The sequence below is a fragment of the Panthera leo genome, chromosome F2, assembly GCF_018350215.1.
Source record: "Panthera leo isolate Ple1 chromosome F2, P.leo_Ple1_pat1.1, whole genome shotgun sequence".
NCBI lineage: Eukaryota > Metazoa > Chordata > Mammalia > Carnivora > Felidae > Panthera > Panthera leo.
The window spans coordinates 82144495-82161033 of NC_056695.1; the positions used below are offsets into that span (position 1 = coordinate 82144495).

Here is a 16539-nt window from a genome sequence, read left to right on the forward strand (position 1 = left end):
TCCTACGCGCTCCTAACGCTGTGCTCCATTCGCTACCAGGGGTCCTCTGCACACCCTGCAGGCGGGGCAGGAGCGCCCGCGGCACCGCCGTGGCTTCGGTAGTTCCCGACCGGCCCGCCGCCGCCGCGTGGCCCGGCCCGGCCGTTCGACACCGGCTCTTCCGGGGGGGAGTTGCGGGGGCCGATTCCGCGGGACCGTGTCCGGAGGCTACTTGTGCCCCCGCAGCACGAGCCACACAGCCAGGTAAGAGCGCGGCCCCGGCTGCTGCGGCTTCCGTCTCCACCGGTAAGGGCCTTGCGGCGCCGCGGCCGTCGGCTCTCACCACCACCGGCTGCCCCGGAGCGGCCGCGAAGAGAGGCCCCGGGCTCCGCTCGCTGGAGTCGGGATCCGCGCTCCACCCGGCGCCGACGCCAGCGTTTACAGCTCGCCGGCAACGAAATCCCTCGCGCGCATCTACGCTCGGGAACGGGCGGCACTAGGGGTGCGGGAGCGCGGGGACCGGACACCGGCCTCGTCTCGGCGGCGACGCGCGCGCACACACACGCGCCCGGGCGGAAGTGCGCACCAGCGAGAGTCCGTCAGCCCCGCTGCACCTAGAGCGGCCCCGGAAGTTCTCGGGGCTGGGCCTCGGCCAACTTCCGGCCGCGGCGTGCGGGCGGCGCTGCGGGCTTTGTCGGCGGGTCGTGCTTTTACCGCTGGTCGCCGGGTGAGTGGGTCGTGTCCGGCGGAGGACGGGCGCGGGGGCGGTGGGGTCCGCCAGGCCGGCAGGTGTCGTGGGCGCCGGGCGCGGCCCGCCCCGCGCGGGAGTCCCGGAGCCGGGGCTTCGGTGAGCCCGCCTCCGAGCAGCCGTCGCGGCCTCCCCCGCGCGGCTGCCGGGGCCGCACCTTCTCTCCCTGGGGGCCGTCATGGGAGCAGATATTCGGGTCCCAGGCCGTGGAGCCTCCAGCTTAAGCGCCTTGCGCCGCAGTGCTCAAGTGGCTAGCTCCTCCGGGGTGACCTGGGGGAGGAGGTGAGGGCTGCAGGTAGCGCTGCTGTTGCGCTCTCAGCCTGTCCCCTCTCTCTGGGGCCTCTGTGCTGGTGGGGGTGCAGAGCCAGCACCCCGTGCCCTGGCGGGGGTAGGGTGCAAAGGGAATTGGGCCTGAAGAATTCTCTGGCGTGGAGAAGTGGTTGGCCGCGCTGTTCTAGCTCTTTCCTAAGGGTTCCCATCCCTGTAGAAGTCTGTCAATCCCAGTGGCTGACTGCTGATGTCAGGAACGGTTTACCCTCGCCCCCTCCGTCCCCCCCCCTCAGAGACTGGTTACTTCATGGTGTCGAGATCCTCGGCCGGGAGCACGCCTGAGGTTTCCCAGGAATGTTAGCGGGAGGCAGGCTTGGACCTCAGCAAGTTTGTGTGTAGAGGTTGTGCTCATAATCGCTCTTTGGCATGTCTTTTTTCCCCGTGAGCCAGTCCCAGTGAATGATAGAGATAAGTGTCTCTTGCCCGCATGGGATCCGAGATCCTCATCTAACCTAGTCTTCAGGTGATAGCCTGCTCCCTGTCCACAGATATGGAACCTTTGACCGTGTTAGAGATGTAGTATTGTAACTGTGTTCACGACGCCAAGAACCACGGAATCTCTTTTAAGGGAGATGTGGAGAAAAATTAGGGGGAGGGATTGCTCCGTTTTTTCACAAGCCTGCACACGCAGCCCCGGCCTCTCCTGAAGTGATGGGGATGGATGGCTGACTCCTGGAAAGGTCTTGGGGGTGATGTGGAGACAGGACGGAGCTGAAAAGGCCCAGACAACAATCGCGAGCCACAGGTGGAAGGGGCGGTGGGGGAAGCAGCTGACCCAGAGCGGGGCAGTGCCATCGAAGCGGTTCAGGGAGCCGTCAGGCATGTCCACTGCCGCCTCAGGTCGTGGAAGGTGACTGGCGTAAGGTCACTGGACTTGTCGGGAGAGGAGAAGGCCGTCAGTATCCTCGGGCAGAGCCCCGGGAGCAGGAACCAGAGGACTGTGGGGTGGGGTGGGGAGGAGGGGACAGCAGCTAGTTTGGCCTGAAGCCGGTCACCTGCCTGGACCTCCTGGGTAGTTGTGAGGCGAACACGAGGAAACTAGAAACAAGACACCTTGCGGAGTGACCGGGACGTACCAGCTTCTCCGTTTCCTCCCTGATTACAGAGGTGCAGGTTCTCCAGGAGTTGTGCTTCGTGTCTCGGTCAGGTGCCCCTTGCCCCCATTACTACCAATGGTGAAGCTCGGACAGCGCAGTGCTTCCTTTCTTTAGGCTGTAAGCCGCAGACAGCGACTCTGGGAGCCTGGGAGCCCGGGGCCACGGTACCCTTGACCAGTGCCTGCCTCAGTGCCCCTCTCTTTCCACCCCAGGGCCGTTTGGGATTGCTCACAGGTTCCTGCTCCAGGTTAAGATCCCACTTCTTTTCCAACACCAAGGATTTTCCCTTCTCTCTCAACGTCAAGTGTGTGTTTACACGTGTTACATTTCACCCAGCAGATACTATGTGTTCTAACAGAAAGGTGGGCCATGTTAGCTCAGTGTGTTGTGGGGTCAAAAGCATGCTGTATTTTTACTTCCTTTTGTGCATGTCACTCAGGTTTCTTTAAGTGAAAGTGTATCGGTGTAATTTTGCTTGAATTCACAGAGGAAAACAGCTAAGCAGAAACCGAAAGAAGGCTGATCTTCAGATAAATGTTTATTCAAAGCAAGGTTTAGCTCTCTGATGTTAAGAAAAAAATATGAGGGGCACCTGGGTGGCTCAGGTCATGATCTCACGGTTTGTGAGTTTGAGCCCCTTGTCAGGCTCTATGCTGACAGCTCAGAGCCTGCTTGGGATTATCTCTTTCCCTCCCTCTCTCTCTGCCCTCCCCCCTGGCATGCACACGCGTGCTCGCACTCTCTTAAAAATAAACGTTAAAAAAATTCTGAAGACCATTAAAAAACACTTTTTTTTTAATGTTTATTTCTGAGACAGAGACAGAGCATGAGTGGGGGAGGGGCAGAGAGAGAGGGAGACACAGAATCCGAAGCAGGCTCCAGGCTCCGAGCTGTCAGCACAGAGCTTGATGCAGGGCTCGAACTCACAAACTGTGAGATCATAACCTGAGCCAAAGTCGGACGCTTAACCAACTGAGCCACCCAGGTGCCCCCCCTTTTTTTTTAATTAAAAAAAAATTTTTTTTGAAATATTTTTATTTTTGAGAGAGAGAGAGCTTGAGCGTGGGAGGGGCACAGAGAGAGGGAGGGACAGATCCAAAGTGGTTCCAGGCTCTCAGCTGTCATCACAGGGTCCCAGGCAAGGCAAAAAACACATTTTTAAAGCTGTGTTTTCGTAGACAGATGAAAGCTTGTTTGCAGGGAGTTCAACAGTCCTTTTAAGCATAAAAATCACAGGACGTTACTTTCAAGACAAACAAAACCCCAACATTTTACTGCCACCTTTGTTAATTAGGATAAGTAAGACTTAATCTATAAGCTTACTTCTGTAATACTCATTCCACGTGATCCGACCAAAGCATAGCATCCGTAACGGCGACAGATAACACTTGGGAAAAAAAATCTTTTGCGTTAGGGACATGGGCGCTGGAGGAAGACAGATCGAGATTTGAACCTCAATGCTGCCTCTTACTAGTTTAGTGACCTTGGGCAATGGACTTTCTCCCTTAGCCTCTGTTTCCTCATCTGTAAACTAGAGTAAATACCCAGGGAACACCTGCCTCATAAGGCTTAGAGGAGCGCGTGACACAGTGGGAGTCAGGTGCTCGGCACTGTGCCTGGTGGGGCTCGAGGGGCCCTAATAAATAGTGCCCCTCCTCCCCTTCTGAGCTCTGAACCAATGAGGCATTTGAGCCCACCGCCGCCTTCCCACTGGCAGAGGCTGGGCCAGAGCAACCGTCAGACTGTGGCGCCCTCTGCCAGGAAGCCCTGGCGGCTCAGAGGGGAGGGGCCCTCGGATCCTGCTGACTCCCTCCATCTCTGGGGGGCAGACAGCCCCAGGCAGGTGGGCAGAATACCTCAGGGAACGTGCTTCCTCGGGACACCAGGGGCGCAGCGTGGCACCCCAGGGGCACGGGGACGGATGTGCCTTTCGTGTCAGATCCGAATAGGGATTCAGTCACTACCTACGGTGGTGAAACCCTTCAGAGAACGAGGTGACATCTGTGTGGATGGACTGGAGCGTCGCAGGATCTGTTGTAAATGGGACGGTTGCAGATGGTGAATTCCGTTCTTATTTTTGAAAATCGTGTGTGCCTGAGTAAGTGGATATGTTTTTGCACAAGTGCACGGCATTTGTGCAAGCAAAGTGTGAGCGAATGCGTATAACCAGAACAGCTAACGGGGGCAACCTGTTGAATTGCTGGGGGTTTTTTCTGTGTCTATATCGCCTACACTTTATTATTTGAAATACTCTCACAGGATGTATCTTACGTTTGCAGTGGCTAAGAATTAAAAGGATGCAAAAGTAGAACAGGATGTAAAACTGAGCCGTATGGTCCTGATTTCATAAAAATACTAGTGCAGAAAAAATACCAGAGAGAAAATGCTCACTGGTAATCTTAGGTTTAAAGGTCATTTTATTTTTCTGTTTTCAGTCTTTCCATTGTCTCCGTTTTCTCAGTTGGCATAATTTATCTCGTACCTTTAAAAACTAACTAGTTAAGAGTAATTTTTATAAGCAGGAGCAAGATATTTTTAAATCACGTTAGTGAGCTGGCTCAGGAGAACACGGTCAGTGAGCGCCAGCAGGCCGGCCTCGCGTGGCCCGGGTCCGCGCTGTGCCGAGCGGCGCTGCTGCGGGGAACCGTGTTGGCAGACCTCACGCACACGTAGTGCCTGACACACACTTGTGCTCAGCTCCTTGGCCTCAGCGCCAGTTATTGGTACGTGGGCTCAGTTTCTTTTTCATCATTGGGAGCACCGCGTCTGAGTTCGGCTTGTTTATTAGCGTTACTTAGGCATTATTCAAGTTGCCATAACAGAGATTCAAAAAACTTGACTTCTCGTGCGTTTCACCTACCTAGGCGGCTCTGGCCCTCAAGGGCTCTGGGAGCCTGGCTGCTTTGCCACATCCACATGTCACCATGGGTGGAGGTAGGGACCCCGCACACATCCGTTCCCTTCCCGTGTCATTGGCTGGAACCCGACCTCGGGCCTCGACCGAGTGCAGTCGTTGGCTGGGCGGCCACGTGCCCGCTCAGATGTTAGGTGGGAAGCAGGGATGCTGGGCAGTCTTCGGTCGGCCGTAGCTTACCCTCTCCCCCACTGCTTTGTCCCACACACCAGTCACTTCCTCTGGCCCAGATGGGCGGGCGTGGCTTTCTCCACCAGGCGCCGGTGCGGTCGTTTGTACTCAAAACTCACGCGAGTCCTGGCCTCCCTGAATGCTACGCCTGCACGGGTTCCCAGTGGAATCTGCAAACGTGTCCTGAACAGGCGGCCACTGAAGCAGTTCTAGGACCCGTGAGCCAGCAGTCACACTCCTGGGTGTATACCCGGCAGAAGCGACCTGCATCTCCGGGAGTGTTTTCCGCAGCTTTAATCGTCATCCAGACCACAGACACCTGAGGCGTTCGTGAGACGTGGAGAAGTGAATTGTGACCTGTTCGTGCAGCGGTATGCTGCGTGTCACTGGAGAGCGTGAGCCGTCGTTGCCTGCCGTGGTGATGACTTTCACGGGCGTGGTACTGAGCCAAAGCAGATACGTTGCTGGGGGAGCGATGGAAATGTTCTGGAAGTAGACAGTGGTGGTGGTTTTGCAATCTGAGGAATATTCTAAACTCTTGCTTGTGCACTTCAGGATGGTGAGTTTAGGGGTGCATAGGTGGCCCGGTCAGTTAAGTGTCCAGCTCTGGATTTCCCCTCAGTCGTGATTTCATGGTTCGTGGGATCGAACCCTGCATCAGGCTCTGCGCTGACAGCAAAGAGCCCGCTTGGGCTTCTCTCTCCTCCCCAACTTGTGCGCATGCGCACTCTTGTGCTGTTTCTCAAAATAACACGTTTAAGATTGTGAGCTATAACTCAAAAAAAATGGGTGTGTGCCGAATAAAAAGCAGACACAAACACGTATGATTTCATTTAAATGAAACGTCGTGTTTGTATTTTTTCATTTTTAAGTAAACTCTGTGCCCAGCATCAGGCTTGAACTCACGTGCCCAAGGTCAAGAGTTGCAGGCTCTGCTGACTGAGCCATTAAATGGGCACAGTTCTCCTTTACTTACAGAAGTGGTTGCCCTTGGAGGGAGAGCCTTTGGGAAGACAGAAACGTTCTGTGTTGGCCCGGTGTCGTTAAACAGGCGTCACAAGGAGTTCGTCGAGATGTGTGCGCTTTGTACAAGTTGCGGTTCGCATCAAAGAGAAAATCGTGTTGAAAAGACGCCCTTCCCGGGCCAGAGAGCACGTGTTGCCTGGTCGCTCCCTCTCCTTCTGCTCCTGTCCCACCCGGCCCCCAGCTTCGCCCTCAGAGGCAGGTCCTTGTCCTTGATGGCCACGTTGAAGATGGGTCCGGAGGGCGTCCCTTCGCAGGTTTGCGCAGCAAGGTCTGCTTCCCACTGGTGCAGATTGGGGGCAAGAAGTGATTGTTTGGGGTCACCTTGGGTGGAGCTCCCTGGAAGTGGGCTTACTCTGTAGAGTTCTCAGCTGATACATCTGTGAGAGGGGCTGGATCAGGCGGGGGGGTTGAAACTGAGGCTGCGGCCATTCCCAGTGGAGCTGTGGGGTTGGGACCACACTTCAGGTGCCCCAGATGGAGACGAGGACATACGCCCTGGGTTCCCGTGATTGGCCAAGCATTGGCTGTGGCGTGGTAGGCATCTGAGACGGCCGTCCAAGGTCCCTGGCCCCTAAGGGGCACACACCTCCTCCCAGCTGCCTTGGAGGGATTTCGCGGTTGTATTTAAGGTCCCGAGTCAGCTGGTGTCAGGTGGGGAGGCTCTCAAGGTGGACTGACCTAGTCATGCATGCCCTTGGAAAGTAGTTTGTTTGTTTGTTTTTTAAATAAAAACAATCCCACAGCATTTATTGTCATCTGGTAATAACATAAAGGTAATCAGAACAATAGGAACAAATGTTTTAGAACTAGACTCCCAACAAAGGACCTCTAAAAAAACAAACTACATGGCCCTCTCAAGCATTTCTCACTTCATTGATCATTTCTAGTTGGAGACACTTTGGAGCAGGGTAATATTATCTCCTTTTAGCATGATCCGACCCAGTTGTTTTCTTGACTTTGTTTTAGAATGAATCTCTTCTGCATCATCTAATACGAGGTTCATGTACTCATCAAAACCAATGATACAGCCCTCTATCCGCATGTTCACTTGCTCATAAAGCCACACCTGAATCCGAGATCTATTTTGCAAGTATCTGAAGATGAGGTTGATGGGCTGCACCATCACCTTCTGCACTTTTTGGCCCTGGCCGCGGTACGCCATGGTGGAAGCTGACAAAAGTGGAAAGTAGTTTTCTACAGCTGGTGGCAGAAAAGAAGTCAGGGGTTCTATGCACTGTTCCTGCCTGAAAGATTCAGGTGTCCCTGGGGGCTGACAGCAGCTTCCAGCTGACAGTTGGCAAGGACTCAGGGAAAGTCCTGGGGTTGTAAGGAACTGATTGCTACTGACATCTGAGTGAGTTTGGAAACAGGTTTCCCAGCACTTCCAGATGTGACCTCAGCCTGGCTGACACCTTGTGTGGCCCTGAACCGGGGTCTCAGTCACTCTGGGCTGCGCTCCGACCTTCAGAGGTGTGAGGTGTCAGATGTGCTGTCTTGTGCTGTGTTTGTGGCGCATCGTCACAAGTGATGGACAGCTAAGAGCGGGCCTTCAGAGGGAGGGTCGTGACCTTGTGGGGAGGCAGAGTCCTGCCTACAGTTGGTTCCCAGTGTGAGAATTTCAAAGCTGGGGACGGGAGTGGGCATGGCACCCTGGCACCCCTGACTGCACAAGCTTTCCCACAGCAACAGACCAGCGGGACGCAGAGCTCCATGTAGGCCATCGGCACCCTGTGCCCCTGCGTCCCCTTCCAGTTCTTACCTTCTCCCTAAAGGTCATCAGGGTCTTAGTTCTCCCACACGGATCACTTTTGTCTGTTGTTTTCTTCTAACTTGATATAAACAGAACCCTACAGTACGAACTCTCTTGTGACCAGCTCCTTCTGCTGAACGTTGCATCTTGAGATTCATCTTTGCTTTTGTATTTAGCAGGTTTCTTTCATTGCTGCGTATCATTCCCTTGAGGGAGTACTCCTCAGTCTATCCATCTCTCTGTTGGTTATTTTGGAAGTTGTGAATGGTGCTGCTGTGAACATTCCAGCTCTAGACTTGTGCAGGGGAGGCTTGGTGTCATTGAGCGGATGAGAGGGGTGGGTTTTAGTGCCCAGGTAGTGCCCAGGATCAAGGGCAGTGTGACCATATAAGAAGGGAGGGCCTGATGTGGGTATAGACAGGTAGGCTGGTAGATGCAGTAGGAGAAAGTTGACACTGTCCTCTCATTGCTTCTGTCTTACTGAAATAAGCAAGGGCATCAGCTGAGAGGGAGGAGGGAGAGTATTGGACATTTGGGAAGAGAGGACAAAAGGGGTGGTCTCGTAGGAGAGTAAGGAAGTAGAGATTGCTGGTGGCTCTCAGGGCCCTGGTAGGCAAGGGGTTGTAAATGTACAGAGAGCTCAGTTGGTGTAGATGCAGACGCAGAACAGGAAGCAAGTGGAATTTAACCCACATCGGGATTTTCCCACGAAAGTGTGGTAGAGGAGGGGCAGGGAGAGTTAGGACTAATATGCAAGAAGATGGTTATAAAATATGACCAAAGAGAAACACGGTACCATAGACCATGTGATCTAAGCTGGGCACAGAGGAGAGGGAGGACAGCGAAGGGGTGGCAAGGTCAATACTTTTGTTTCTTTGGAAATAGGTCTTAATTTTTTAATGGATCCAAGCCACATCCCTCCCCATTAGTCTGTCCCCAGAGTTGGGTGTTGGAGGTGGAACCCCAGAGAAGCCTTCTCAAGTGGGTGAGGCAGGTGGCTGAGATGCATGCTGGGATGTCCGCATGTTGGGTGGGGAGTGTGAGCAGGGGAAACATTCCTCCCTCCCACTCTTTGGATGTGTGTTATCGTCCGCTGCTCCAGCAGATTCCTGTCTGTTGATAAAGGGAAAAGATGATCTTTTCTCCTTTATTTCAGATTCTGACCTAGGAACTTGTGACAAAGAAGGTGACTCTGGAGCCCGAATTTCTGAGGATGGAAATCTGCCTAAGACAATGGCAGAAACACTCACAGTGATGGAGCCCCCTGCCACTGAGTCTCAGACACTCCCCGAACCCGGATTAGGGGAGCTGTTAGGAAACCCAGAAGGGCAGAACCTGCGGAGCTGTCCCCCTCAGGAGGGAGGTTTCAGGCAGGTGACAGTTACCCACTGGAAGATCCAAGCAGGAGAGACAGCTCGGGTGGGCAGTAAATCAGGAGAAAGCCCAGTTCTGAGCTCAAACCTCCTCCTCCTCCAGAGAGAGCTTGTGGAACGGGAAGCCCACCAGTGTGAGACTTGCGGCCAGACCTTCCCATTTAACGCAGACCTTGTAGGACATCAGATTGCTCATTCTGGGGAGAAATCTTGCAGGTGTGAGCACTGTGGGAAAAGCTTCAGCCAGAGCTCCCACCTTGCTGAGCATCAGAGAGCTCACACTGGAGAAAGACTCTATGTGTGCAACATGTGTGGGAAGGACTTCATTCACTACGCAGAACTCGCCGAGCACCAGAGGGCACATGTGGGAGGAAAGCCGTTCCGATGCGTGCAGTGTGGGAGAGCCTTCCATCACAGCTCAGACCTGGTTCGGCACCAGCGAGTTCACACGCGGGAGAGGCCTTTCGAGTGTAAGGAGTGTGGGAAAGGCTTCAGTCAGAGCTCCTTGCTTATTCGCCATCAGAGAATTCACACAGGAGAAAGACCCTATGAATGTAACGAATGTGGAAAGTCCTTCATTAGGAGCTCAAGCCTTATTCGACATTATCAGATCCACACAGAGGTGAAACAGTACGAATGTAAGGAGTGTGGGAAGGCTTTCCGTCATCGCTCAGACCTCATTGAACATCAGAGAATTCACACTGGAGAGAGGCCCTTTGAATGTAACGAGTGTGGGAAAGCCTTCATTCGAAGCTCAAAGCTTATTCAGCATCAGCGAATCCATACTGGGGAAAGGCCTTATGTATGCAATGAGTGTGGGAAGCGTTTCAGCCAGACGTCAAACTTTACTCAGCATCAGAGAATTCACACTGGAGAGAAACTCTATGAATGTAATGAATGTGGGAAAGCTTTCTTTCTGAGTTCGTACCTTATTCGACACCAGAAAATCCACACTGGAGAGAGAGTGTATGAATGTAAGGAATGTGGGAAGGCCTTTCTCCAGAAAGCCCATCTCACTGAACATCAGAAAATCCACACTGGGGATAGGCCCTTTGAATGTAAGGACTGCGGGAAGGCTTTCATTCAGAGCTCCAAACTGCTTCTACATCAGATTATTCATACTGGAGAGAAGCCCTATGTATGTAGTTATTGTGGGAAAGGCTTTATTCAGAGGTCAAACTTCCTTCAACACCAGAAAATTCATACTGAAGAGAAACTCTATGAATGTAGTCAGTATGGGAAAGATTTCAGCTCGACCCCAAACTTTAAAAATAATCAAAGTGTTCACCAGGAGGGACTTCCCTTGAATAAGACCACCGTACATTTGGGTGAGAAGTCTGCAGGTCACGGGGAATGTACAGCTGACTTATAAAATAGCCATCCTCCAACTCAGTGGGTGATGTTTAGAAGGGAGCGGCACGAGGTCACGTGATTCCGTTCATGTGACTCGGGATGTGTCAGCATTTTCCAAAGTCCTAGGCAGGGCTGCTTTCAGAGTGGGCTGTCCCCTGCTGGCGTGCAGCGGTGCTGGGCTGCTGTCCTCAGCTAGGAATGTGTGACCTCAGGAGAGCCACGAGACTGCACAAGTGACCCTGGGCTGGAACGGTGCTGGGGGAGGAGCTGGGTCTCAGAGAAGGTTCTGTATTTTATTGCACAATTACAGGTCACCCCCGAGTTAAAGCCTTTTTAAGGCAGAATTCTGAATCTAATCTCAATACTTAAGAGAATATTACATAGTAAATTTTGATCTATTAAAAAGGCAAGTTGAGAAAGATCTTTCTTCTTTACAACCACAAATTGGCTCCCTGTCGTCCTTAGGATACTTCCCAAGCTCCCACTCCTGCTTTCTAAGACCTTTTTGCTTCCTGAAGTTGCATCCACTGCGTAACCACCTGCCACGTGATTGGTGTTGTGGCGACGCTAACTGCTCGACGCTCCCACTTGGCCAAGCTGCTCCTCGTCTTTGTCCTTGTTTGAGTGCTCCCTGCCCCACACCTGACCGACTCCTCAGGTATCGCGTCAGGCTCAGCCAGCCACTCTCCCTCTGTGCTTGTGTTGCTGGGAGCACTTCTGTTACTGCCCTTTGTTCTGTCAAAGTTACGTTGTTTATCTACTATCTGTGTCATCCTTACCCTCTTGGCTCCTTAAGGACATGACCGTAGCTGACTGACTTATGTGTCCCTGTATCTGGTGCAGGACAATAAAGAGCACACCCCACATCTGCGTGTGATTGGCACCTCTCTTGCTTTGTCCTTTCTGTACTGCTATGTTTGAAATTTTTGGTTCTTGTTTCGTAGCAGCATAGTTCACTGGTCTACGGGAAGTATCTTGTCTCTCAGCCCTGTTGATACCTTCCGCTTGTCCTTAGAAGTTGCAAGCAACAGCTAGTGTAAGACTAGCACGCCTCATATTTATTGCCTTTAGAGCTCACCCTTGACTTGTCCACTTGGTTTTGGGGAGTGCTGTCTTCACTTGGTTGCCTGTGTATCTTTCTGATCCGCTCTGATCCAACGCGCCGCACGAGGTTTTGTCTCAGTTCCGTGATTGACCTCATCGCTTCTGGTCTCTCCACCTGCTTTGTGGCTCACTTTGTCATTTATTTGAAAATGTAGTGATTTAGAAGGACCAGTGCTGAACCCTAGGAAAACAGATGAAGCTGTTCAGTCTGCTGGGGAAGACAGATCACACGCAGCGTTAAGTGTTGAAGTAGAAGTCCCCGGTTGTGTAGGACGCAGGTAAGGAGGGGACTAGTTGGGCATGGAGGGTCTGGGACAGCTTCACAGAAGAGGTGATGCCGGGACTGAAAGAACCGTGGCAGCTCGAGAAAGAGAGTGACCTGGAGAGGACCCTGCAGGACAGGGAGGTGGTGGACTCCTCTTTTCGCAGCTTTCGTGGCACGGTAGTTAACAGCGCAGAACTTGACGGTTGTTTGCCTCTGAATTTCTTTTCTCTGACATGAACCAAAACAACCGGTTTTGAAATGACCTAAACCAATTTTGTTTTGCCTGTGAGGGCAGATTTTGAGTTCTTAAATTCCAGCAACCCTAGAAGCCTCCAGGGGTAAGTGATCAAGGGGGGCATACAGCGCTGCATCTTCTGGAAAACTCCTCATCACTAGAGATGTTTCACGTGGTACAGAAGAGAGTACCGGACCACTCGCGTAACCTTTGGTGAGGTCCAGTCTGCAGACAGTAAAACGCCTATTTAAAGTGTACAGGGTTTTGAGAAACCGTATACCTGTGTAACCACCGTTAGAATAAAGAAAAATAACATTTTTATCACACAGCATTGTTCCCTCTTGCCCTTTCCCGGTTAATCCTACCCTGGTCCCAAGTAACCGCTTTCCGTCAGCGTAGATTAGTTTTGCTTGTTGTAGGGCTTCACGTTAAATGGACCCGAACAGTATATGATACCGCGTGTCTTCACTTCCTTTGCTTTAGCATGTTTTAAGGACTCGACCGAGTAGTTATGTGTTTCGGTATCTCTCTGCCGAGTAGTGTTCCGTTGTGTGGACAAACCATTTGTTCTCATCCACATGTTGATAGAAATTTGGGTTTCCAGATTTCTTACGAATAAAACTGCTATGAGCATTTGTGTAAAAGTATTTATTTGGAAATGCCTCTTTATTTCTCTTCAGTGAATGCCTAGGAATTTACTTTCTGAGTTATAAGTGTATTTTTAACTTTATTTTTATTTATTTTTTTAATGTGTGTTTTTGAGAGAGAGACAGAGCGTGAGTGGGGGAGGGGCAGAGAGAGGGAGACACAGCTCCAAGCGGGCTCCAGGCCCTGAGCTGTCAGCACAGAGCCCGACGTGGGGCTCAAACTCATGAACCGTGAGATCATGACCTGAGCCGAAGTCGGACGCTTCACCGACTGAGCCACCCAGAAGCTCCAGTGTGTTTTTAACTTTATGAGAAATTGCCAAAAAGTTCTCAATAGTGATTGTACCATTTCGTACTCCTGCCACACTCCTCTGAAATGTAATCCATCCTAGTTGTGTGTGATGGTGTATTTGTGTTTCTAATTTGTATTTGTCCGCCAGTGATAGCATTGAGCATCTTTTCGTGTACGTGTTGCCATTACCTATCGTCTTTTGTGATGTGTCTACACACCTTTTGTCCGTTTTTAAAAACTTGTTTTAATGTTTTATTTATTTTTGGGGGGGGGGAGGGAGGGGCAGAGCGAGAGGAAGACACAGCGTCCAAAGTGGGCTCCAGGCTCTGAACCGTCAGCACAGAGCTGGACACGGGACTCAAACTCACCACGAGATCGTGACCTGAGCTGAAGTCACGTGCTTAACCGACTGAGCCACCCAGGTGCCCCACCTTTTGCCCATTTTTTAAATTGGGTAGTTTGTCTTATTACTGACTTGTAAGAGTCTTTTCTATATTGTAGGCAAGAGTCTTTTTTCCAAATATATATTCATTACAAATACTTTTAATCTTTGGCTTGCCTTTTCATTTTCTTAATGGTATCTTTTTTTCTTTTCCTTCAAATTTGTATTTAAATTCTAGTTAGTTAACATGTAGTGTAACAATTGGTTTCAGGAGTAGAATTTAGTGATTCATTACTCACACGTAACACCCAGTGCTCAAAACAAGTGCCCTCCTTAATCGCCACCACCCATTTAGCCCAAATGGTATCTTTTAAAGATCAGATTTAAAAATCATTTTATTAAGTCTACAGTTTACCAAACTTTTCTAGTTTGTGCTTTTTTTTTTTTTTTTTGAGGAGGAGGAGGAGGAGCTTGCTTTATTGTGGAGGAGCACCGCACGTGGCCAACACGTGAAGGCAGCCCAGTAGGCACCCTACACGTCAGCTCAGAAAGGGACACGGGAAGTTCTGCTAAGAAAGATCAGCTGGAACGTGGGTTCCTCCGGGTGGCTTCCCAGCCTCATCCCTCTGAGGAGTCGGGACGCTCCCGACCGTTTCCTTGAAGGCAAATGTGGTCACTACAGGTAGAGCCCCTCGAGGGCCTTTTTTTTTTTCCTGATTCCTTTTTTAAATTTTTTTTAATGTTTATTTTTGAGAGAGAGAGAGAGAGCACGAGCATGGGAGGGGCAGAGAGAGAGGCAGACACAGAATCTGAAACAGGCTCCAGGCTCTGAGCTGTCAGCCCAGAGCCCAACGCGCGGGGCTTGAACTCACAAACCTGAGCTGAAGTTGGACGCTTAACCGACTGAGCCACCTGGGCGCCCCGGCCTTCTTGTTTTTTATAAAGAGCATTTTCTTTAGACTTTTTGAAGTCTTCATTTGTTACTTCCATTCTGCATTCTCTCTAGGCCATCAGACCAGCCTCCGTGCAGATTGCCTTGATGTCAACCCTGGAGAGGTCATCTTTAGCCATGATCAAGTCGTCCAGGGTCACATCATCGGCCGGCGTCGTCCTGCTCGTGTGGATCTGAAAGATGCACTTCATAGTCTTTTCATGAGGGGAGGGGAACTCAGTTTTCCTGTCAGTGCGGCCTGGTCTGATAAGTGCTGGATCCAAAGTTTCTATTTGCTCTGTGGCCATGATCACTTTCATGTGACCCCTTGAATCAAATGCACCCAATTGGTTCAGCAGTTCCAACATTGTTCGTTGAATTCCTCTTTCACCACCGGAATTTGAGTCCTAGCTTTTTGTTCCAGTGGCGTCAATTTCATCAATAAACACGATGGATGATGCGTGTTGTTCTGCGACTCAAAACAATTCCCGAACGAGTTTGGGCCCATCACCCAGGTGCTCCTGAATAAGTTCAGAGCCAACCACTCTGAGGAAAGTGGCTGAGGTTTGGTTTGCTACTGCTTTGGCCGATAAGGTTTTACCTGTGCGGGGTGGTCCATAGAGAATGACCCCCTTTGGGGGCTTTATACCCATCCCTCCATAATATTCAGGATGAGTGAGAGGAAGCTCCACAGATTCCTTAATTTCCTGAGTTTGGTTGTCCAACCCCCCAGTGTCAGCACAGGTTTCCTGGGGGGCCTTTGCTACCTTCATCACTGTGACCAAGGGATCTGTGTCATCGATGACCTGCAGGACTGAGCAGCCTGGTTCCAGGAGGTCCTTGTCTACAAAGGAAAGAATACTGACGCAGTGTTCTGAGCCCACAGATGGGGACACGATGGCACGATTGCCCTTGATGATCTCTTCCAATGTTCCTCCCAACCCTGGGGTCCCCCTCAGGTCGTCCACCTTTGATCTTTTTTCCTCTTGCTTTTCTTCTAAAGGCTTCGTTTGTTCCTGATCTCTAATGAACTCATTCTCCCTGAGAAGAGAGTCATTCTCTCTCTAACCTCGGTAGTTTTAAGCGGCACTGAGTGTGATGTGTCACCGGTGGCAGCTTGCTGGCAGCATCTGGTCCCTTCTTTTTCCCCACTCTAGTTGGCACAGGAGGTTTGTGTTTCTTTTTCTTGTCCCTGTCATCCTTCTTGCCACCTCCGGGGCCATGACCACCACTCTGACTGACCTATCTTGCTTTGGCCACTCGAACCGCCACTATGGAAAAAGCATCTCTTGTTTATGTTTCTTGAGTTCTGTCTCGGTTTTGAAAAATCTATTTTCCAATTGTTCTTGTTAGTGTGTGGAAATACATTTGATTTTGCTATGCTGACCTTGCATCCTGCAACCCAGGTGGATTCACGTACTGGTTCCATGAATGATTTTCTAGATTCTCTGGCATTTCTTATGCAGATAATCAAAGAATTTTCCTTCCTCCTGTATAATTTTTATAGACCTTATCCCCCCTGCTTTATTTCGCTGACTACAGCGTCTTGTACGATTTGCGTTAGAAGTGATGAGAAGACATCCTTGTTTTGTCTTGTCTTGATATCAGGATAATGTTGCTTTCAAAGAGTGGCGAAGCATCCTACCCACATCTATTTTCTGAAGTCGTTTGCATAGTAATTTATTTTTTCCTTAAATGTGTGATAGGTTTCACCAGTGAAACCCTGGGGATTTCTTTCTGAGAAAATTAGAAATTCAATTTTTTTTTTTTTTTTTTTGAGAGAGTGCATGAGCAGGGGAGAGGGGCAGAGGGAAAGAATTAGTTACATTTTAAATGATTTCCCTCCTTCCTGGTATTGGTGATTGGTATCTTCTACTTTTTGACCAATGTGGCTAGATATTTACCAATGTTATTGCTGCTTTCAAAGAAACAGCTTTTGTTT

The 16539-nt window shown here is 50.8% G+C and overlaps 2 protein-coding genes and 1 pseudogene across 2 annotated transcripts; 1 reads left to right on the plus strand and 2 right to left on the minus strand.

The window, feature by feature from the left end:
• The first annotated feature begins 634 nt into the window (after positions 1-634).
• ZNF623 (zinc finger protein 623) lies at positions 635-12992 on the plus strand. Its single transcript, XM_042923971.1, has 2 exons — positions 635-706; positions 9172-12992. The coding sequence occupies exon 2, from the start codon at positions 9249-9251 to the stop codon at positions 10758-10760; it is 1512 nt and encodes a 503-aa protein (XP_042779905.1). The 5' UTR covers positions 635-706; positions 9172-9248; the 3' UTR covers positions 10761-12992.
• LOC122210990 (small nuclear ribonucleoprotein E) lies at positions 6992-7437 on the minus strand. Its single transcript, XM_042924054.1, has one exon. It carries the CDS (start codon positions 7425-7427, stop codon positions 7149-7151), a length of 279 nt encoding a protein of 92 aa, XP_042779988.1. The 5' UTR covers positions 7428-7437; the 3' UTR covers positions 6992-7148.
• Positions 12083-16026, minus strand: LOC122210616 (annotated as a pseudogene).
• Between the last annotated feature and the right edge of the window lie 513 nt (positions 16027-16539).

Bases quoted from the DNA above. Each gene is read 5' to 3' on its own strand.
- LOC122210990 (XM_042924054.1), bottom strand. From the start codon at position 7,427: ATGGCGTACCGCGGCCAGGGCCAAAAAGTGCAGAAGGTGATGGTGCAG.
- ZNF623 (XM_042923971.1), top strand. From the start codon at position 9,249: ATGGCAGAAACACTCACAGTGATGGAGCCCCCTGCCACTGAGTCTCAG.